At 41.8% G+C, this 22,041-nt stretch overlaps 1 protein-coding gene across 1 annotated transcript in view; it reads right to left on the bottom strand.

Moving 5' to 3' along the window:
* Positions 1-579: 579 nt before the first annotated feature.
* Positions 580-22,041, bottom strand: part of ARHGEF18 (Rho/Rac guanine nucleotide exchange factor 18) — a 29,162-nt gene continuing 7,700 nt past the window's right edge. The window contains exons 6-26 of the mRNA XM_088527145.1: positions 19,526-19,593; positions 18,295-18,355; positions 15,166-15,310; positions 14,250-14,362; positions 13,957-14,097; positions 12,507-12,757; positions 11,919-12,044; positions 10,846-10,963; positions 10,150-10,398; positions 9,262-9,338; positions 7,879-8,057; positions 7,395-7,486; positions 6,963-7,151; positions 6,273-6,410; positions 5,691-5,812; positions 5,194-5,250; positions 4,558-4,605; positions 3,533-4,000; positions 2,882-3,203; positions 1,225-1,347; positions 580-1,142 (exon numbers count right to left, since the gene is read on the bottom strand). Coding sequence (XP_088383271.1) covers positions 982-1,142; positions 1,225-1,347; positions 2,882-3,203; positions 3,533-4,000; positions 4,558-4,605; positions 5,194-5,250; positions 5,691-5,812; positions 6,273-6,410; positions 6,963-7,151; positions 7,395-7,486; positions 7,879-8,057; positions 9,262-9,338; positions 10,150-10,398; positions 10,846-10,963; positions 11,919-12,044; positions 12,507-12,757; positions 13,957-14,097; positions 14,250-14,362; positions 15,166-15,310; positions 18,295-18,355; positions 19,526-19,593 — 3,248 coding nt within the window. The 3' untranslated portion in view covers positions 580-981. The remainder of the gene's footprint in view (positions 1,143-1,224; positions 1,348-2,881; positions 3,204-3,532; positions 4,001-4,557; positions 4,606-5,193; positions 5,251-5,690; positions 5,813-6,272; positions 6,411-6,962; positions 7,152-7,394; positions 7,487-7,878; positions 8,058-9,261; positions 9,339-10,149; positions 10,399-10,845; positions 10,964-11,918; positions 12,045-12,506; positions 12,758-13,956; positions 14,098-14,249; positions 14,363-15,165; positions 15,311-18,294; positions 18,356-19,525; positions 19,594-22,041) is intronic.

The following is a 22,041-nucleotide window of genomic DNA, read 5'->3' as shown; positions in this document are numbered from 1 at the left end:
TCGGAGCGAGGTCCCATCAAGCAGGCAGGCAAACACCAGTGGCAGAAAGCTCAGGATCAGGCGAGTCAATAAATGACTGTGTTCAAACACTTCTGATGTCTTCAGCAAGTCTCCAAGTTCCTTCTGAACCAGCTCATCAGCTTTGCATGGGAATCTGCCCCGCTCTCACTAACACGGAGAATGACCCACGTGGGTATCTAAGGACACAGTTACCCCTCGTGCAAGTTGAGGGCCAAAACCATGCATTTAGTCCAAGTCTTCATTACTGTTGTGTACTTTGACACGTGCAACCCTTCATGTCCACAAGGAGGTGAGTTCCTGATCCTTGAAGACTCTTTCTTGGGAAGCTTACCTCTCCCTTTGCTGTACCTGGCCAGCCCACGTGTTCCATGGAATCACTGAAGGAAGAGTCTGGCTCCTGGGAGCGGGTACCAGGATGGCTGCAAGGAGACTGGCTTGGTAGCCAACTAGTTACTGCAACATACGTAGCATAATCCGTTATACTGACTGCCTGTGTCATATACATGGTCAAATAATAGACACAAATAATGGACTTAAAAATCCTCAGCCAGTGTGGGTCTACTACTAAAATTTTTTACATAAAAGATCTGGGAGGTTTGACATGAATTAAAACAGTTTACTTCAAAAAAAATGGTGCTCACGAAGAGCATAGATTCACCAAAAAGAGCAAATTACAGTAAATAGCAGCATTTAAATATGTTCTGAAATTATATATTCTTGCCATGTATCAATATGTTTCCACGTTTGGAGAAATTAAAAGCAAGTTATTACTACTGTGTCCTCATTCTGAGCTGCTGGCAGAGAAACCAACAAAGTACAACAGTAATCCTGGTCTGGTTCTTGCTAGTATGAATGGGGCAGGCATGAAAAGACATGCACATCAGGTCTCTGTCACGTAGAACACTTGGGCCTGAGTTCTTGAAACAGTATGTCAAAAGACTAATCTTTACATGGAGACAATTAGAAAAAAATTACATCTTCTTTGCTGGTATCATCTTGCACATTCAACAGTGTTGGCTGGGAGGCCACCAGGGTCTGGACAGGAGCATTACTGGGCTTGAATAAGTTTGCTGAGGCAGACGAAAGTGCTTCTGGCTGAGCATCAACTGGGCCGTACAATTCTGGAGAAGGAGAGAGAGAAGAAAGACTCACAATCGTGCCCAGGAGGTCTGTGCATCCCCACGGACGGGAAGGGACACAAACCTGGCTGGAACGCAGGGCTCTGGCTGCTGGCGAGGACGGGACTTGCTGATCGCCGGCCTCTCAGGAGACCCTCCTCTCGTCCAGCAAGCTTGGGGGGAATCAGCTGCTTCTGGTCAATAGATGCTGAAGAAAATATTTTATGAATTACTATTTCATCCTGGCAGTACACAGATTTCATTGTTTCATCCTGGGTCCATTTTACTGACACCCTTGCATATCCAAGAAAGCTGCTGTCCCAACAGGAGCCCCGATTCCTTATACATCCTTACATTTTTTCCCCTCCTGTTGCTTATAAGTACTTTCCCTCTCTTCTTTCATTAGGATCTCTATTTCAGCTACTAGCAGCCCCCAAAACCACAGATGTAAAAGAGAGTATCAGAGAGAACAGTCAGGAAATGTGTCCTTGCCCCTGGTAGCCAAGTGGCAATGGCTACTTGCCACTTTCAATGCTGAGAGCTGTGAGGAGCTTTCGTCCCTGCTCTGCATCTGTCCCACAGCTGCTCCGCAGCGCAGAACGCGGGCGCTGCGGCCCGGCAGCTGCTTCACTTCAACAATAAAAGCAATTCACCAAAACAACTGTTCTCAACCCAGAGAGCTCCTCTGCTCCCGGCACGCATTCCTTCCACCCCACACAAACCAAATTCAATACGCAGGATTTGGCCTCTGGTACAAAGTCCTTGTTCCATTTTATTCTAGGATCTACACGTGGGCCTAACGAGTGTGTATCCTTAATGCTCATGAGAGAACACACATCCATGTACCAAGTCTTATACCCTTCACAGAAATTCCAGGAAAATACCATTAAGTACATTTCCACTACAGAGAGCATTAGGTAAGAGTTATTAAAAAAGGGACCTGTAGAGATGTATTAGAGCTTTATTTTCCCATTTACCAGCATTTGGTATTCAGGGTAAGAAGACAGCAGCATTTATTTACGCACAGAAACACAAGCCAAGTTCATAATTGCATTAAAGTTCAGGCACAGAGACACATCTCTGCACCGTGCAGAAGCCCTCTCCTAGGAGAGGGCCCCAGGTCACTAGAGCAGTGACAACCCAGGCAACACATGAACTTGACAGGTCTGAATTCTATATAAAGCTAAAAAGATATTTCCGTAACTAGGCTATTCTCCTAAGCTGAAAGAAAGGCTTTTTTAAGCAGTAGAGGGAAAAAAAGGTGGTTTTTGCTAGGTCTGTCATTGGCAGAGATCACCACTTCAGTACCCAGCAGTTAGCAGCACAAATTACTCTATGACAGGGTGGCTGTATTTTCACTTGTTTCTATTTCTGACAAAATCATCCCCTTTGAGTTCTGCAACACACAGAGCATCTGTATTCTGGCCTGGAAGACTGTATTTAATGACTGACTGATGCTAAGAAAAGCATCATGTTTGATGTCATTACAACTCTGGAGAGCCAGGGAGAAAAGGCTAAGCCTGCCTCAATGTTCCACACACGCAGAACAAGCAAAGAATTTGTTATTTCCATCATCACTACTATGGTGGCCTATCAGGCAGGGAGATTTTACATGCAGACCTACAAGTTCTCACCACAACTCTGTTCTGTTTGGTTAATTACTCCTACACGGGCAGACAGAGGCTTAAACTAATGTGTTCTGTCTTCCTGTGATGCTCAAAAACGCATTTAAATGCACTTACCCGAACTGTCTGTCCTGTGAGATGCTTTGTTCTTCCCACCTTTCTCCTTGCTTCCCTTTGTGAAGGCCGCAAGCTTGGTAGGGATCTGCTGCTGCACGGCAGCTGGTTTCTGGATCTGGTTGGTGGCGCTCAGGAGATGGATCGGCACCTCGTTCTTCAGCGCCAGAACCGGCCGGGTCTCCATGGTGGTGCTGTCCCTGCGAGCCAGCTCCGGCCGCTCCAGGTAATCCATCCCGGACACGCTGACTCTCCCAGAGGTTTTCAAGACCGGCAGAGATGGTTCTAGCCCTTCTCCATTGAAGCTAAGGGAATGGCCCAGCATCTGATTTTAAATGAGAGGGGGAAAAAAGGGTTTTCTAAGTGAAACTGGCATTTTCATACTCCAAGATATACTGAGGAGAAACCACTCTCAGTGCTGCACTCTTTTGTGATAAATGAAAGACTAAGGAATTGCCAAGCTCTGATGTCCCTCACTGCAGTCCCTGTCAGCTATTTTAGATGATGGCACACGAGCCCCTGGAAAAGGCAAACAAGGATGGCCTCTTTCCAGGTTACGTCGCTGAGACGACGTTAGCACTCCCAACAAAGGCAGCCTTCGTTCAGAAGCAAGCAGCTATCAGAGCCCAAACCCCAAGACCAGCAGCCACTTACCTGTCCCAGCTCCGGGGAGCACGTGCCTGACACCGTGTTCTGTTTCTTCAGCTTCCTCAGCTGATCCAGGCGCTCCCGCTCTTTCTCGACTGCTCTCTGCGCTTCCCGCAGCCTCTCCAGGTCGTGCTGATAGGCCTCTCGCTGCCTCTCCAGCTCTTCCTTTTCCTGACTCAGTCTCTCTTTCAGCTGCCGAATCTCCTCCTCGCGCTCCTGCAGCCGGGTGTCCGTGCTTTCCAATTCCCGCTGCTGCCGGCTCCTCTCCCGCTCCCAGCGCTGCTGCTCCAGCTTGAGCTGGCTCTGCAGCTTCTGCACGTTCATCAGCTCTTCCCGCTGCTTTTCGAAGTTCCGCTGCTTCTCCTGCTCCAGCAGCAGGTTGCCCCGCGTGGACTGCAGCCGGTACTGCTTCTCCCGGTCCACCATGGTGGCTCGCTGCACCTCGATGTAGCTGTCCTGCTGGGATATCACTGCCTGGGGGGAAGAGGAGTTCACCTTGAGGCCCAGGGGCTAAAAAAACCACGCACAGCAAAGCAAAAGCAGCAGCATCTACCAGAGCTGCTCACCGACACCTCTGTCTTTAAATGCAGGTCTAACTTGCACATAATATCCCGAACGAGGAATATCCAGTGAGGCAAAATGGTATTCTTACATACGGCAAAATTAACACCTTTTGCATGTAAAACTAAGACTCTGAATCTAAACACAACCACTTTAAATATTACATATTGTAAAGGTATAGTAAATATATACGTACAAGTATCTATCAATAACAACTTTACTAAGAGATGCATTGCAGGAGCAGGGAGATTAGGGAGAGCTTGAAGCTCCAACAAGCAAGAAAAGGGATTCAGTTGTTTCTGACGATTCTACCAAAAACTGGGCACAGTGTTTCCTTGAGACTCCCGTCTTAGACCCTGCAGTCCACTCTAGCATGTTTAGGTGTCCAAGGTAATTCCCTGCACCGCTCCTTAAAATTCATTAAACTTGACGCCTCACAACATTTCTTAGATAGTACTTAGTTGTTTTACCTGTAGACTGAAGAGCAACTGCAACAGCGTTTGTATTCTTTGGACCAGCTGAGGAGGGGAGGCAAGAAGATATTAAGCACTGGGGAAGAGATCTCTGCTTTGATGCAGAATTAACACTTTTATATAAACATAACCGAAGACACACAGTGGAAGTATGGCGACAAGAGCATTCTAACGTGGTAATAGCTAATAGAGCAATATGCAGGCAAAAACCCAATTTGAGAATATTAACCTTTGCACAAATATACCCTCCAAATCTCACTGGGAGAAATCTTCATCATCTGATGATTTTTTTTTTTTTTTTTACGTGGGCTATTTAATGACCTTTTCTGCCCACATGTAGCATTCATGAGAGGCTCGGGGCAAATTTTGTCAGGGAGCCGGGAACATGCAATCCTTCCAAAGACACAGAAGAGTAGCTACCTACCTCTTTGAAACATTATCTTCCTACCTAACCAGAACCCATCTCTGTTTTCTAATGGGGCTTTTATCTCTGCATTCATAATGCATTAGGAGTGGTAAGGCACAGTTTGTTAGTGAGCCTGAGGTTCTGCAGACACTAAAATGCTGTTTTCTTTTGCATGCTATTATTACAGTTAATTCCCTTTACATTTCCTAACAGCAGAAGCAACGTACCTCAGACTCTATGGTGGGCTGCAAACCGCTGCTGTCACCCTGACTTGTTGCATCACCCTGGAAAAAGAAAAGAACAACGTGGGTCCCAGAGCACCCATGTTGGGCAGGGGCAGTGCTGCCAAAACACTTTGGAGCGCTCAGCTCATGAGGGAACAGTGGAACACAGATTGCTGCCCTAACCTGAACGAAACATCAAAAGTACTGAAGCCAGAGGCCAGGCTGAAACAAACGCGTGATCATTAAAGCTGGAACTAAAGATACAGCATCAAATTAACAAATATTAAACCAAATTATCATGCCTCCCAAGAGCTTAGCTAAAAAACGTCAATTCCCCCCCTTAAAATAGCCTTAATAGAGTTAAGTAATTGCACAGAATGCTGTTTCAGCCCAGCCCTAGCAGCAATGAAGACTTCTGGCTTTCGGAGGTTTGTCCTTCACTGCTGTTATGACAAGGGCCATCAGGAAATACATTCAAGTTATACATAAGTCCAACATACGGTTTGAGATCCTTCTTCTGCATCAAAAGGGAGGTCGTGGAGCTGCGTATCTGAATTTACTGCAGGGCCTTTCCAGTCCCACTGCCTCTGGTCACCACTGCTGTTCTTCCTAAAACCACCACCTGAAAGAAGAGTGGAGTGTGAGTGGCTCATGCCAGCACAGAGCCTGTGAAAACTCACTGCATAACAGAACAGGCACAAAAAAAAGTGATTTTGAAGGTAGAACCGTATCGTAACTGCACAGCTTATCCACGCTGATTTCAAAGAGTAGAGAGATAGACAATAGGAAGAACAAGACTACTCAAAAGCATATTAAAAACTTAAAGAGTATTAGTTAAGATAAACAGGGAGAATAAGATCAAGTAATATTACACTCATGCTTAATTTTCAAACAAAAGTAAAATGCTATATGGAATTATGGGAATTAAAAAGTAGGAATTCAGGTAATAATTGGCATTTGCTAAGGGTATTAGGAGCCCTGCTCTGCTCTCTAGTGTTGGGACTGGAAGCACAAAATACAACGTGCTGATTCCACACAGCATCTAAAAACCTGCATTGGCTCCTATAGTCCCCGTTTCTTACTTTTACTTGAATTTGAGGGGCTGCTGTCATATCCTCCAAAGGTCTCTGCTCTCCTGGGGAGTCCCGAGCCAAAGCTTTCCTCGGGCTGACAGAATCCATTGCCCAAATGAGTTAAGATGAGGTTTTGGAGATTTTCAGCTAGGAAAAAGGAGAACAGGTCATTTTAAATAGACGTGTACATGGTGAGACAACTGCATCGGGCTAGCAAGTCACAAAGAGTACTTCAATTATCACATATATAAAAAGATCAGGAAGTTGGACAGCTTTTGTACAGTACAAATGAATTTTCCTACATGATTAACTTCTTATGACAGGCTCTACATATTGCACATATGAAGATAACCTTCTCCTTGAATATAAGATTAGGTTATTAGCATTTGAGTGTTTTTTTTTTTTTTTTTGTCAGACTCAAAGATGTCTTTCTAAATATGCCTTCCCTAGACAGGCTCTCTGTTCTAGAAGTCTCTGACACAAATAAATAAATAATCCCAACTGTAGCTAAGATTCTCTATCCAAATGCACAGGGTGCACTTACCTGTCTTGAAGATTGCTTCGGAGACCAAGGAATCTGAACAGCATCAGGTGTCACTACTGCAAGATTTTCAGGACTAACAAGCTGCACTTTGATCTTGTGTGCTGATCCACACTTGCATCTGTTTATACACACACACCTTGCTGCACTGCATTTACCTTCTGTCACTGCAGACTTCAAGATGGCCTCTCCTTGCAGATTCTCTGAGATATCCCCCCGAAGTAGCAGTCTGGATCGGACACCTTGGGACTGGTCTTCAAATCTGTTCATTTCAGACATTTCCAGATAAATCTGTTGCTTCTCGGTCAGAGTTTGCACGATCAGCTCGTCTTTCATGTTCAAACGCTCTGAGGAAAGAAACAAACTCAAGTTCTGCCCTCCGAATTAACTTATTTAACTATTTCTACACAGTCTGGCAATATCTATGTTGAATAGATAATATATAGATAGATTATATAGATAATAGATAAATACATTGAAAGACTTATAAAGGAGAAGCTTGCTCACATCATAGGACAAAAGAACAAGATGGTCATAAATCACAAGTGATGCCGAGAAGCTGTTCATGGAATATATAACCAAGCCATTACCTTGAAAATCTTTTAGCTTAGCAGCTCTTGCTTCAGCCAGTTTCTTTTCTGCTTCAGGTTCATTAAATGTTCCTTCTTCTTCATCAGGACAGCTGTAAAAAGGGGGAAACAGAAAGATGCACATCTTACACATTAGATAAACTACAGCCATCTCAGGATTCAACCCAGGTCTTTGCTTAGGATGTGCTTTATCTTCTGCTAATCTTCCTCCCTTATCCGAAGCCCTGATTCATTCGGCATCAGTGAACTCACTTTTTTTTTTTTTAAAAAGAAACACGACAGTCTTAGGATGTTTTTTCTTGCATTGTTTATGCATGAATTCTTCACAATAGGCATACACAGAAGTACACACTTCACTCACAAAAAAAAAAGGTGTTTTGGGATAGTTAAATGTATTTTTAGCTAAGGTTATTCCTATGAGGCCTGCTGAAGAGGAGACAGACGAGCAAGAAATCAAGCCCTCCGGCTTTCATTCATAATTTACCTTTCTACAGCTCTGCGAATGTGAGCCATCCAGGAATTCCTCTCTTCTTTTGAGCTTGTATGAATTTCATACATTTCTGGTCCTTTTAAGGAAGCACTAATTAAGAACATTGCTTTTTCCTCATTAGCTACCTCTCTTACAATCAACTTTTGCAATGAGATAACTGGTGGTTTAGAGTCCTGTGAAACAAAATATAGTTTATTGCGCTATATTACATACATTCTTTAGGGTTAGTGCTTCTCAGCCCCCGCCCATTTCCTATTTATATAGGACCATAATGAGCTGTAACACTATTACTTCACTACTACGGCCTTTCCACGTCACACTTTCGACACTTGTCCTTTTTTACTCATCACCCACAGATCAAAACACTGAATACAGAATGTACATTGCAAAAATAACAGGTCTTGGCACCTGGTTGAGTATTAAAGCATGCACTGATACAAGCACCTGAACATTTCCACTGGTCCCAGAAATCGAGCAAAAGCAGAACAAGCAAAAGCAAAACAGGTTAAAGGCAAGAAGCAGCGTTTTCAGTTAGCCAGTATGATTTGTGAAAGTATCCCCACTCTGTGCATTAGAACATGGTCAGTTTGAAAAGCCATTGCTTTGATACCCCTGAAATCATCCAAATAGCTCCAGCCATTACAACTCGGCTCTTACGTTAATGTCTTGAAAAAAAAAATGTATCCAAAAAAGCAATTACATAAAATAAATAGTTTCTCTGTTCCTGGTCCCATCACAGTTGTAAGTGAACTAGATCAGTACAAAATGTGCACAATTAACTGCTCTGAGGATACCTGTGGAAATGCCTGAGAAAAACAGGCAAATCTACTGAGTGCCCCAGAGTGCTGCAGTAATTACCTTTGCATTTAATGCTAGTTGCTTCAAGAAAATTCTCAACCTCCACTAAAGTCATGGCTTACCATTTCCCTAGCTGAAGTGGAAGATTTTTTTCCCTTCGTATTAATGTACAGAAGGAAACCTTATTTGCAAGTGCCTTTCACACTAGAGTTCCAGCACGTTTAACATACAAGACTTGTACAAACAGCAGCATAACAGAACTTGGTGAAAGGAAAACACAGGGTAAGATAAGAAGAAAGTAGTGAACCCCGGGACATGCTCGAGGCATCAGAAACCCACAGGAGATGCCACAGCCAGAGCAGAGTGACGCAGAGGAACGTTGTTTTGGACCAAGAGACTGCAGGAGCACCAGGATTGCTTCAGAAGCAACTCTACACTAGCTGATTTGTTTTAACTTCATTCTCCTTCTGAACCTGCCATGATAAACATCTAACATTTCTATCTGTATTTCTTCTGCAGTTACTGCCACTTTCATAAATACAGTGAGCAAGTGTATTAACTAAGGAAAGCAATACCTACCACTGATGCAAATACATATTTTTGGTCCTTTTCTTGTAATAGCAAAAGCACATCAGTTAACAGGACTGCCAGAATATCTATGGTGGAAACAGAAGGACAAAAAATAAGTTATTTTAAATCAAAAGGATTGTTGCACAGCCAAAATCACTTGACTTAAATTTCCTGTGGGATATGGACATATCAACACTGGCAACATTGGGTCTCCTACCACCTTGTACTTGGGATCCCCACAAATACCCTGTGTAAATGCAGAACCAGCAGACCACAAAGGGCTCATTTAAAGTTTTTAAAGGCCTCCTTAGGATTGCTACACGTGGGCTCAAACGCTCATGAGGATACACTGTCTCCCTCACCTGCAGATTCTTCTGGAACTGCAGATGTTGGCAGCACCGGGGACTCTCAGCTGCATTATATAAGTCACTGAAGCTTCTCTTTGAACATTTGAGCAATGAAGCTCGTAACATATTCACTGATGGATGTTGCTTTGATTTTCTGGCAAAACAGGTATTATGGAGAATGGAGGTGTCATGGGGTTGACATGACACGATTTTTCAAAGTGTGAACCAGAGCTCGCACAAGATAATGTCTTTCCACAGGAGACTAAGTCTGGATGACTCAAAGCTTTGTCATCTATCTAAAGACCTCCCACTTGAATGGGAAAGCAGATCAGAGAGATAATAAGCCAACAGCATAAGGAACTTATCATGCACCATCACAGAGATGCGTATTGGACAAGCCAAGAATAGAACAAGTGCTATTTCCTTCAACATCCTATTAAAGAAGGTTACTGCCATCCTATTTTATACTCAATCAATTGCTAATAAACAGTTACTAAACAAAGAGAAATCTTGTTTCCCAGTTGCACTTTTTCCCTTCCTAGTCCTTTACCTTTGAGCCGCCCTGACGCTGCTTTCCAGTAGAGCATCCCATCCAGCAGAAGCCGCCTCTGCCCCATATCGTCCTTGCGGAAGAAGAGCCCGTTCTTAAACTTCCCGGATGATTTGAGCTCCATTTTATGCATAATCTCTTTAAGGCGTTGCCCCTTCTCACACTCATTTACCATGGCATCCACATGAGTGATTGTGTCCTTAATTAAACTGAGAGCCTGTGTCAGCTCTTCATAATCTTTAGTTCCAGCTACAAAGAGGGGAGAGTAGCAATTAACCAGATTTTGAACTCTGGAACGCAAAATGAGCCATCCAAACATACTTTAACACAAAAAGTTTCATACTCAATATTTAACAATAATTTCTAAGAGTATTAGGATAGATAATGCTAGAAAAGATTCCTAAAGTACTAAATCCCCAAGGAATTGCCTTAATTCAGTTAAATAAGCCTTAAATAAAAGGCTTAATTACTATGATTTCACAGTGGCAGGCTTGAAACTGAACATTCCTGCTCTAGACCCTCTGATGAGTTGTTACTGATTTGGATCTGTGTCTACAACCACATCTTCTGGCAACAAAGAAGTGAGGAAGCAGGTCTAGAGCAGCACCAGGCTGCCCCCCTTGTCCGAGAGGAGGACGAGGAAGACGAGGGATCAGCAGACAACGTCAGGCAGATGGGAAGGATTAAACAAATTACCTTCGGTATTCTGAATAATCCGTTCCACCAGCACGGGGTACTTGGTGATGCGCTGTGTAACCAGGAGGATACACTCCTGAACACCAAGTCTCCTCACAATGGAGCAGTTCCCTATTTTCTAGAAAACAAAAGGCAGCTCATTCACAGGCTCTGTATCTACTGCTCCTCAGATTCCCTCCCTTCTCCATTCCCACATTTCCTTCTCAAAACATTTTTGTACAATAATAATAATACATATTTATTCTACCACTATTTACGCTGATCTACACAATACATTTCTGTTTAGAAAAAAAAAAAAAAAAAAAAGACTGTAACACCAGAATCTCAATAGCTGGCCTGATTCCAGGTGGCAGGACACAATACCAAGCTCTTCCCTGTCAAAAACGGAGTCTATATATTTTAAAAGTCAATCTGTTCACTTATTTGGTTCATGGAAAAGAGAACTTCTTTACTTTTGAAGACAGCTAGTTAAGACTGTAACTACAGAGCCATGTTGGAAAGTGCACACGGTATCACTTACTAAAGACTGGAAAATGAGAATACTTTGAACTGTGCAATGTCATCTAAGGCTCAGGTTACAGGCTTCCCGTTTGGCTGCCTTTCCCCAGCCCTTCCTATTAATTGCACATTACAGTGTAGAGCAGATAAACAGAACACACTAGAGCCAATCTCCTGGTTTTGGAAAGACTTAGCGTGCAGAACTAGAGCAATAATACCTACCTTTCCTATAGCGCTCTATCAGCAGCATGAATCACTGCTTTATCAAACCAATTTATAGTAACCATCCCTTACTAAGAAGTCAGCGACAGAGCCACGAATAAAACAAATAACATAGTCCCAGCCAGGTCCACTCTCAAAAGAAAACATCTGTTTGCCTCAAGTTTAACACCTGTTTATTGTGGGTTTGTGTCCAAAGAGCCCAGGAGATCAAAAATACAGAAAGCTAACAGTCTATCAAATAACAAGGTCGTGCTTCTTTAATTCCAGTTGCTGGAATTTAATTGATTGTCAAGTACAAAGCAGTCAAATATATGTTGCTCAGTCAGAATGGAAGGTTTCTAACTGGTGTTTACCTTTATTAAGTTTTGGAACTTCTTATTGCTTTGGAAAAGATCTTTATAGTGACCAACAGCTTCATTGTGACCACAGCAGAACACACCGTATTTTTCTTTCATTCTCTCCCCATTTTCACCTGAGAACTAAATGGAAATAAAAGGATAGAAAACATGCATTAACAATATACCTGCACACTAAAGACCTGGATTTAACCAGGTTTTACGATAACTGACTTGAGGCAATGTTTCTTTCATTGATATTTCAACTTCTTTATCAGAGGTGAGAGTGATGCAATGTGACATGCAGTGACACCGGCAATATGTTACTTGACTTTTGGAACAGATGAAAAATAAAACTGAATCATACAGCAGCACACCACAATAGAGACTGCAGGGACCCAAATCATTTAGTGAACATTCCACATTATCTGTACCAGATGCATTCCTGGGAGCCAGGATCACACACTACACTAGAAAGACAATCTTAAACCCAGGTTTAAATGAAGAATCTATTATATTCAAGCTTTACAGGACAAAAACCTAAATGTATGCTTAGAGCTCGGAATTTAATAGGGCTGGCTCATGTTACTAGAACTTAATTCACACCTGTTTTACCAAGATGTCCCCTATGTTCTGGATAATATAATTCCGGTCACTGCCTTCTTCCAAGGATTCTCTTCGACGCTCTTTTAATTGCAGCAGGAATTGCCCGTGCAGCTCCAGCAACTCATCCACACATGGGAAGAGTTTGTTGATGACTGCGTTTGGGAACTGCAGCTCCTCTCTCATGGCTTTGGAGTACACCTTCAGCATAATTTTCAGTGTTCTGACATGGTGCATTTCAGTTTGCATTAGTTCTAGGCAAAAAGAAACATAATACAAATTATCACAAGTCGTTTACAGCGATTAGTACAGTGATGAGCAGACTCTGAAAGGCAGTATCTTTTGCTAGTAACCACCAAACCCATCACCAGAAAAACAACAGCTAGGCTGACTACCCTGGATCTATAAAACACGTCTACTATTTACCTCTTACCAGTATAAACTGCTAGCAGGACAGCTATATTGCTAGATATTCAATGCCATAAAACCTTCCCCACTTCTATGGGCAGACATACACATTTCTAGTTTCTGAAATTAAGTACTGCCAAACATGCTATTTTTTTCAGTAAAAACAACAAATACCTTCTTTTTAAAAGAAGACACTCATGAGAAATGTGGTCTAATGTAGACCAACTGTCCAGATGAAGTGTCTACTGTAATCTACACCTATTATTTAGGACAAAAACATACAAAACTACTTCTAATTCCTTAAAAAGAGGAGAGAATAAACTGTTTTCAGTATCAGAGATGCAGGAGTAGAGACACAAGAGGCAGAAGTCTTATCCTGAAGCCAGAGAGATTCATATCAAACATCAGGAATAACTAGTCCCTTATCATCACAAGGATAAATACTGCAGCAAATTGCAAAGAGCACCTTTGAAATCTCCATTTTCAAAGGTTAAGAACAGGTTAAAGAAAAGCCTGACATCTAGGTGCAGCTGGTTTTGTAGCAGGCCAACCATGAGGACTAAACGGCATCTTAATTTTCCTTCTAGTTTATCTTTTGTATTGTTCTGGAGCTCAACAGCAGTAAAGCACTCCAGGGCTGTCCATACGGCTTTGCTAACGTATGTGTCAGCATTGAGAAAAGAATACAAATGTCACTGATATAAAGTTCTTAAATTTGGCCCTTTAATCTCCCATCTAAGCAGTCACTGAGATTGACCCTGCTTATTTAATGGCATCTCCCAGCTGAGTGAGGGCTACATCCTACCTGTACAGGCTTTGTTGCTCACATGGGCATACTGAAAACTATAGGCTGCTCAACATTATTAGTAGGAGAACCTATGCACACTGAGACAGGGAAACACACTCTAAAATCTTCACTTGGTTTTCATTTCCAAACACAAGTAAAAATCAGGAGCCAGTTAAAGCAGTGATTTCTACTTCACTTCAAAGTGACGGCATTACGAAATAAAAGAAATATCCAATAAATATACATATATATTCTTACCATAAATGACATCCTGCCTTTTTATAACTTCTTTCTTTTGCCTTTTTGCATAAGGCTGTTCCACTGCAATACTCCAGGACTCTGCCTCGAACTCAAGAGCATCGGTTTCTATTTCACTTCGGAGATACACAGAATATGCATCTGCATCAAAAACACATTTTATTTCACTTATCAGCAAATTGTGCCAAGCCATAGCCCTCATTACCATCATTAACAACAACAAGAGGAAAATATCCATCTTAAGACTGTTTTAGAAACTGTATAGAATCCTGTAAAGCACAGAAATTCCATACCTTCCAGAAAAATGGAGTCTGATGTTGAAGGTGCAAGCGAGACAACATCATCTGATGTCTGCTTGAATCTTATAAATCCAGAATCCCCTTCATCCATGTCTCCTGAAATTAGTCTGAATGGCCAAAGAAATTAGACAAGAAGGAGAACAGAACATTTATAGATATATAAAAATATATATAATATATATATATAAAATGGCTTATCTAAAAAAACCCCACAACCCTCTAACTCCTATAACAAGCATCTTCCCTTAATTATGGTGTAATTAAGTTCAAATAATCTTTGCACTCCAACTTTAAACAGTCAAATCAATCGAGTAACTTAATAATAATCATTGAAATGTCACAGTTTTAATTAGAAGAGTTGAACACGCAACTTCTGGTATGGCATTTTCACAGGCATCATTGGTGACCATGCCCAGTCCAAAGTACAAAGGGCATTTTCACTGAGAATTGAGCATAATTGTGGCACATTAAACACACATAAAATACAAGCAGTATGTTTCGAATTGTCTAATATTTTAATTAAGGTGTACTGCAATTCAAAATACTGCTGCCTCCTACACTAGTCAGAACTAGTAATACTTAGAATAAATGATCTCAGAAAATATTGCTGAATTTCAGCAAGCCTGAGGACTAATATACCCATGAAAAAGAAAATACAGAGTTACTGAAATATTTCCCTGTTTATATAATGTTTTGTGGTATAGTGCAGGGGGACTAACGAGAAGGTGGTAGTTTCCAGAAACAAATAGCTTACTGTTTAAGGGATATTTTAAATAAAATTCAGCATTAGAAGCTGACTGAATCTGTTTTGAGCTTGAAAATAAATGCGAGCTCTTGTTTTAGCACTGTAATTAGTTTTGCAAAGGAGGGGCTGCAGTGGAAGCGGGTGGATGAGAAGCAGTTTACTTACCCAAATTTACTAACAGCTCCCGCAGTATTCAGTGAAGACTGAGAATTTCCCCTCTGGGCGATAGTCATCCCGAGATTCCGCGGCAGTACCGGGGTGCCATCCGGGCCCAGGAGAAGCCCTCGGGGCTGCTCCTTCAGCGAAGCGGCTAGAGAGGCAAAGATGGAATTGGTGCTCAGAAAATGAGGCTGCAGCTCGCCTGCTCGCAAGCCTCTCTCTGAATGCGGACGCAGAACAGACAGAATCTTGGATGTCAGGAGCTCGTTGTCCAAAAAGACATTCTCATTCCATTTTCTTGAAAACGAACCACAAAAAGACAGCTCAGGATGAGCTGGAATTGCATTGCTTCTGCCGCTGCTTTTTGAATTTGTATTCCCCATGCTCACTACTGGCTGCCCTAAGACTTGGCACAGTAAAGTGGCCCCAGAGATGCACTGTTTTTATACTACCTGTGATCCTTCTAGAAATGTAAAGCTGCCACTTAACCTACTGTATCGGCTAAATCAGCAGGTCTGAAGTGCAGGAAATTGGTCCCTACTGTGCCCATTTAGTGTGGAAATTGCAAAGTATCTTCTCCTTTAGTAAAACACCAGAACCTACACACAATTATTCACACCCTGCCGTATAAGGGGACAGAACATTTCATGGCAAACAAGAAAAATCTGAGATCACATAAAAACCACAAGTTCTCTGCAAAGCTTATTGCTGCATAGTGATTTATATCTGCATGCACACACGCTGAATGGAAAAGATCCCAGAGCTAAATTTAATTTTAATACTGCAGCTTTTTAATGCTTTTCAAATCTAGACAGACTGCGAACAGGAAAGATATTTAAAACTTCAATCTCTATTACACGATATGTGGAAGCTTGTAATAGACTTATAAAAAATGGATATAATTTTTTAGCACTAATGTCTATACTGAATGATAAGGAGCAGGAGACAAAATACACCCTTTTTAAAAAGGGAGCTTCAGAGACGTCAAAGATGAGGACTCGGCCAATCTTCCAAACTCAGTGTCACGGGTGAGGTCTGCAGCTGCCCTTTCTTCAAAGTGCTTTTAAGGACATGCAAGTGGAAGAGACCTCATGGATCCTTGAGCCCCGGTCTCTACGACTGCAGCCAGGCCAAGCCAAGGCATTCAAGGTTCTTCTCATGAGACAGGTTTTCCCAGATTTCCTAACATCCTGTGCTCCATATCTGCTTGTCTTTCAGTTCTCTTCCTTAAAACCCTGGACTAGAGGTGCGTGCAGGGCTGCACACGAGATCTCACCAGTGACTTCCAGCACAAACGGTGCCAGCAGAGCTTTTACCCACTCCTGCTCCCTCCCAGGAGCACGTTCCAAATTTCCTGACTGCACCATCTAGCTGATTCTCACACTGGATAAAGTGACAACCGTCTCCTTTGGCAGCATGTTGTTTCACAGTGCTAGAGGTTGATTCATAACCCTGCTCGCTCAAACCTAAAAATCTCCAGAGGCAAAATCTGAAAGGGGCCCAGCTTGCACCTCTCAAAACGTGTTTCCCTTTCACGTTGATACCTTTGGCTCCTTCTGCGAGGCACTCGTGTCTGCAGCGTTAATGCTACGGGTAAACACACACCATGGCCATGCTATTAGCTGCTCCTTTAACCTCCTGCTCCTGCTTTTCACTGTGGCAAACAAGCAGTGCCGAGCGGAGCCTGCGCCACCAAAAAGCCCTCTTCTGAGCTCAATTAGCAGTGTGTGCACACTGCTGAGAGGGCCCATCGATCGCGGCCAGGCTGTCACAGCAGAGCAGGCTCTGTGTCACCGCGCGGCCCCGGTGCCAAGCCCCATGGACAGCTTGTCCTATGATTCCTTACTGTTCCCTATTTCAGTCCCTGCACTTATCCCTAAGTGGACAAGAGCGTTCTTGGCAACGCAAACGACCACTTGTTGTGACAATTCTTCCCTCTGTGCAATCCTCAGGAAGGATTGTTTCCTGAAGAACTTGAAGCTTGAAATACAGTCAGAGGATGCCGAAGAAAGATGGATGCGACACTCGGAGCAACACCCAGACATCCTCACCAGTTGTGTTTCCTACAGCCAGCAAAGCAACCAGAGAGACCAACTGTAAGGCAGAAATAATTCTGTGCTAGCCATCAACAAACATCTTAGGACCCAAGAAATGTTTCTGTTAAAGACTTTGTAACTTCTACCAACTAAAATGCCATTTAAACGAGCGGCTCTGATGTCTCCTTTATCTGTCAGTATTGCATAATTGAGTAACCTTAGTCCCAAATAACAAAAAGCAGAATGGACAGTGTCTCTCTATCACGTTATGTAATTACTAAAGCAAATTGTTTTTATATGTAATAAAAGTTTTTTAAATTGAACTGACAATGTAATTGGTCTCAAATTCAACATATCATGGAAAAAAAAAACATTTTTCAATGTACCACTGAAATCTACCGCCTGTCCCTTTTACAAGTATTATTTCCACAATTCTGGAATATGAGTAAAAAGAAAGGTCACAATCATACAGTTTGGGAAAAATTCTCTTAAATGGTGAACATGCCAAAGAATTCAGGAAAACCAGGTAAAAGAAAAAAGGAACACACAGCTATTTGGTATTTTCCAGTAGCAAAAAGCTATTTCAACGCCCATGCTGCAGAAGAGCTGTTCTTTCTTCTTTTTTTTTTCCCAGATCAGCCCTTTTCCCACTTTGTTTCAACACAGATTTATGTTCTGACCATTTATGCTAGCTTGTCTTAGAGATTTCTAGCAACCAGTAGCTGCAGGCAAGTTTTAAATAGACAATTATGAAAATCTGATGTAAAACTGAGTTCACAGTTCTAGTCTTTTCAGAGGCCAGAGAATAGACAATCAATGAGAAACTAGCTTATTGATCCCTTTCCACCATGATATTTTGAGGTTACACAGCAAGAAGGTATAAAGGAAAATAAAAAGATAAAAAGATAAAAACACACAGGAGATTGCCAGGAGCCTCTAAAGCCATTCCCAATAGGAAAAGAAACGAAACAATCTTATTAAAAGAGATCTTTTCTATACTTCAATAACACACTGTGTATGGCCTTTAAAACATATTAAAGAAAAAAGATACAATTGAACAGATAAGCCTTGAGCACAGAAATCATTCTTTAGTACAAACCTGGGGAAATGCACTGGGACGAACTTTGGGGAGATCCAGAAGGTCTGTGCTGGAAATCTTTCTGTTATAGGGAAAAATACAATATTCTTACACATACAGACCGAACTTTCAGTCCAAAATGAATCATATTTTCCCCATCATATAACACTAACTGTAAGCAGAGCTTTATATTGAAAATATAGAAGATTTGACACAAGCACTTTTGTTTTTTTCACTGTGGAACAATGGTATATTGACATTTACATTACATATAAATACTCCACGTCTTATCCAGGCTGAAGCTGAACCAAAAAGGAAAAGTTACAGCTGGATCAGCAGTGGGGATGAAAGTTTGGAGACAGTCAAGGCTGGAAACTAACTCTCTACTGCATTTAGTACACAATAAGAACAGAATGTTTATGTTTGGAATTAAAACACACATGGACTTTAAAAGTTCAAAGGTATATATGTATGTGTATATACCTATGTACACAGATACCTATACACAGAGGTAGGTAGTTAGATTTATAATAAATCACCAGAGGCCGAAAGCATTTCCTCTAACCTTTAATTACCCCCAAAAAGCTCCTCTGCTCTTTCTCCCTCTCACTGCACTCCCTAATGTGCTGTCAGGCCCTGAAATCACCAACAGACACAGGTTAATACAAACTGAAAAGTCTACATGGCTTTAAGGAGGCAGAAATGACACTCGAGCACAAGAGCAGAAGGGAAGTGCCAGGTACACAGCTCTCCAAAGCAACCTGTGACCTTGCCTTAGGCATCCCGGTGACAGAGATAAAAAGGGAACACCTTGGCAAGATCTGAAGTTTATCACAGTTCAGAAATGAAAGCACTTATCCTGCTCTGCTGTTCCTCTCTGCTGCTCTATCAGCTTTGAGACGGCACCGTATTTATAAACACAGCAGCACAAAACGTAGATGTATCGAATCAAAAATACCCATTTTTAAAGATAGAAATAACTCAGTTATGTTTGTGGTCTTGGTGCATACAAAGAGCAAGTCAAATCTGACAAACAAACAATGCAAAGCAGCTTTCAGCAAAGCAGTAAAACGTTTTGCTTTATTTTCCCTGCACAGATTCTCATAAATTACTATAAGGACAAATCAATGATCATTCAGCGTCTTGGAGGTGCAGGGCAAGGCTCCAGACTGATGGAAATTAAGACACTTGCACTAAACTCAATTTATGACTTCAAGCACCATCATTTTTGAAACATTATTTTAGAACCTACCCTGGGTCTGATGCTGCTGCATTCAGCCAGTAAATTCTTGCAGTTCTTATGGACATTCACTGCACAATCTGAAATGCAAAACAAGCAAAATCTTAAATTGGTTTTGCCATTCTGTTCTAGGGAAAGATAGGCTGAGCAATAACAGATTTGGAAAGAGATGCAGGTAATCGTGGGTGTTTCAGTGAGAATCCCTGTCGTGCATGTTCTTGATTTCACATCAAATCCTCAAACTTTTAAAAATCAGAATCACAGGTAACAAAATTCAAGCACAGGGTCACCACTGAATGCACTAATACTATTCTCCTTAGCTTCCACTTGACCACAGCATCAGCTTCAGTTCCTAAAATGTTATTTCCATCTCTCTCGTAATGTAGAATTAATATATTCAAAAAGGAAGCAATTTATTTTGCTCCATGCATGTAGATGCCCTTTCTACATAAAGTATTAACAGGAGCCAAAGTAATTAAAGTAAAAGAGTTTAAAACACGCTGTTGAACCCACAAGCACGGCCATCCTTCCTGCTTCACAGAGGAGCTATTTCCAGAACAGGGAAGTAGAACAGAACCATTAATACTGCAGTTCAATCCCATCTCGATTCTTCTCTATTTCCTGAGGAAACAGGATGATGAAAACTGGTACTATCAGCACTCCTCAGAGCCTCTCTGTGCCTCTACAGAACCAAACAAACTGGAACAAAACCAGGAGGTTGGACACTGCATCTGCTAGAGAAAAGCCCATTTGTGTTTGTATTTGCAGAAGGAAAACAATTTAAGGCCCGTTTACCCAAACAGAACTATCACCCATCGCTGGCCCCAAGACTGCTGCCCTGCCCTAGGGCTCCTGGCTAATTCTCACTTAGAACTGTTTTTTTTCATAATTATTACTCATGCTCTCAGAGATTTATTGACATTTGTATATATATATTTATGATTTGATATACATTTTGGAGGTAGATTATACAAAAAGTCTAGTTATATACATATAAAAATTTATAACAGTTTACAGTAGGATTTTATGATAAACCTGAAGTTATTTTGTTCTCTAGAATTGTGCAATCCAGCACTCCATAACCAACTATTCAAACTCTGACTGCACATTTGTATTCTTTGACACATAACTTTAGTGATTAAGTTCAGTATTTCCCCCCTCATTAATGATTAGTAAAACCAATCCTACTTTGAAGACTTTCATATTTAAGAATAGAAATATATCAGAAGAATCGTTGTAGAAGGATACAAAATAAAAGATACCTAACTTTAAGAGAGGCAGATGGGAAGAATTTTCTTCCCTGTATCATAAGGTTAGCAGGAATCATTCCCACCAACAGAAGGAGGAATTAAGTAAAACCAGCCTAGTGGTTTCTGGGTTTAAATGAAGCCGTTTGTGATTACTCTGAGCATTTTAGCAGCACCCCGTTGTCCTCCTCTGCTTCCTAGGGGACGTCACTGCATCTGTGGCATTGGCTAAACAGCACAAAACACCCTGTTCATGATAATGAAAGCGATTTCTGGTAGAATAATCAGAACGTTGCTTATTAATGAGACGCCTTCCCAAAGGCTCAGAAATAACAACTCGCAGGTAGCTGCTCCAGAGCGTTTTCCCGGCATTCCCGGGCGTTCCGCTGCCCCGGAGCCACGCGCTGATCCACAGGGACCAGGAGGGCCAGGAGCCAAAGCCAAGGGCAGAGCGGCAGCACCCGGCGGGGACACCGGCCAGGCCCCAGAAACGTCTCCCAGAACCGAATCCCAGGACAAACCTCTGACTCACCAAATATTACGAACGTTATGACCCAACCTTTGGTATGGAACAATACTGCCCGTAAAATAACTCTTCAACAGCCACTTGCAGATTGACACTTAGATATGCTGTAATTAACCTAAAATTTAACTATTAACTTTTTTTTTTCCCCAATCATATATCTATTTTTTAATGGCAGATTGAAATTAACCTCAAACGAAGACAGCCTTTAGTGCTGATTCTAACGATACGAGGTGTTTGAACATGCTTAATGCTAAGGCAAATCCACTATCAAATCCAACGATCAGAAATGAGCTGTGGTCAAAACCTCCTCCTGTAAAACTAACATTTTTTCCTGATCCTACACGTGAAGACGCACAACACAACCCCCAAGACACGTTTCAAACTACCGCATTCCAGAAAAAGCAGGAAGAGGAGGAGTTTCACTGGAACTCGGTAAAACCAGGTCACGTATCCTCACGAATTCTGAACAGATTTAATTTTTGCCCTCATGGCTTTAGCAACTACTGTTTATTTTGCTAAGACGCCTCATTGAGCAAAGGCAGAAACCAAAGACTGGAGAAGTGCAGAGTGACAAGATACAGTCAGAAACAGTCCACACTAGACAGCAACAACCCCAAATTATTAGGTTTCAGTTTCCCTCTTAAAACATTCCTCTTGCTCTTCATAAACAACCTACGAATTATTTTCTGTGTTGCTGTTGTTACTATCAAAATACCAGGGAGACTGCTTAGAACATTTTATATCATTCCTAATAA

This window comes from Tinamus guttatus, unplaced genomic scaffold (assembly GCF_059628265.1).
Source record: "Tinamus guttatus ecotype Peru unplaced genomic scaffold, ASM5962826v1 Tinamus_guttatus_pri_ptg000261l, whole genome shotgun sequence".
NCBI lineage: Eukaryota > Metazoa > Chordata > Aves > Tinamiformes > Tinamidae > Tinamus > Tinamus guttatus.
The sequence above is the reverse complement of the archived record's forward strand: the minus strand, read 5'-3'. Positions and strand labels throughout refer to the sequence as shown.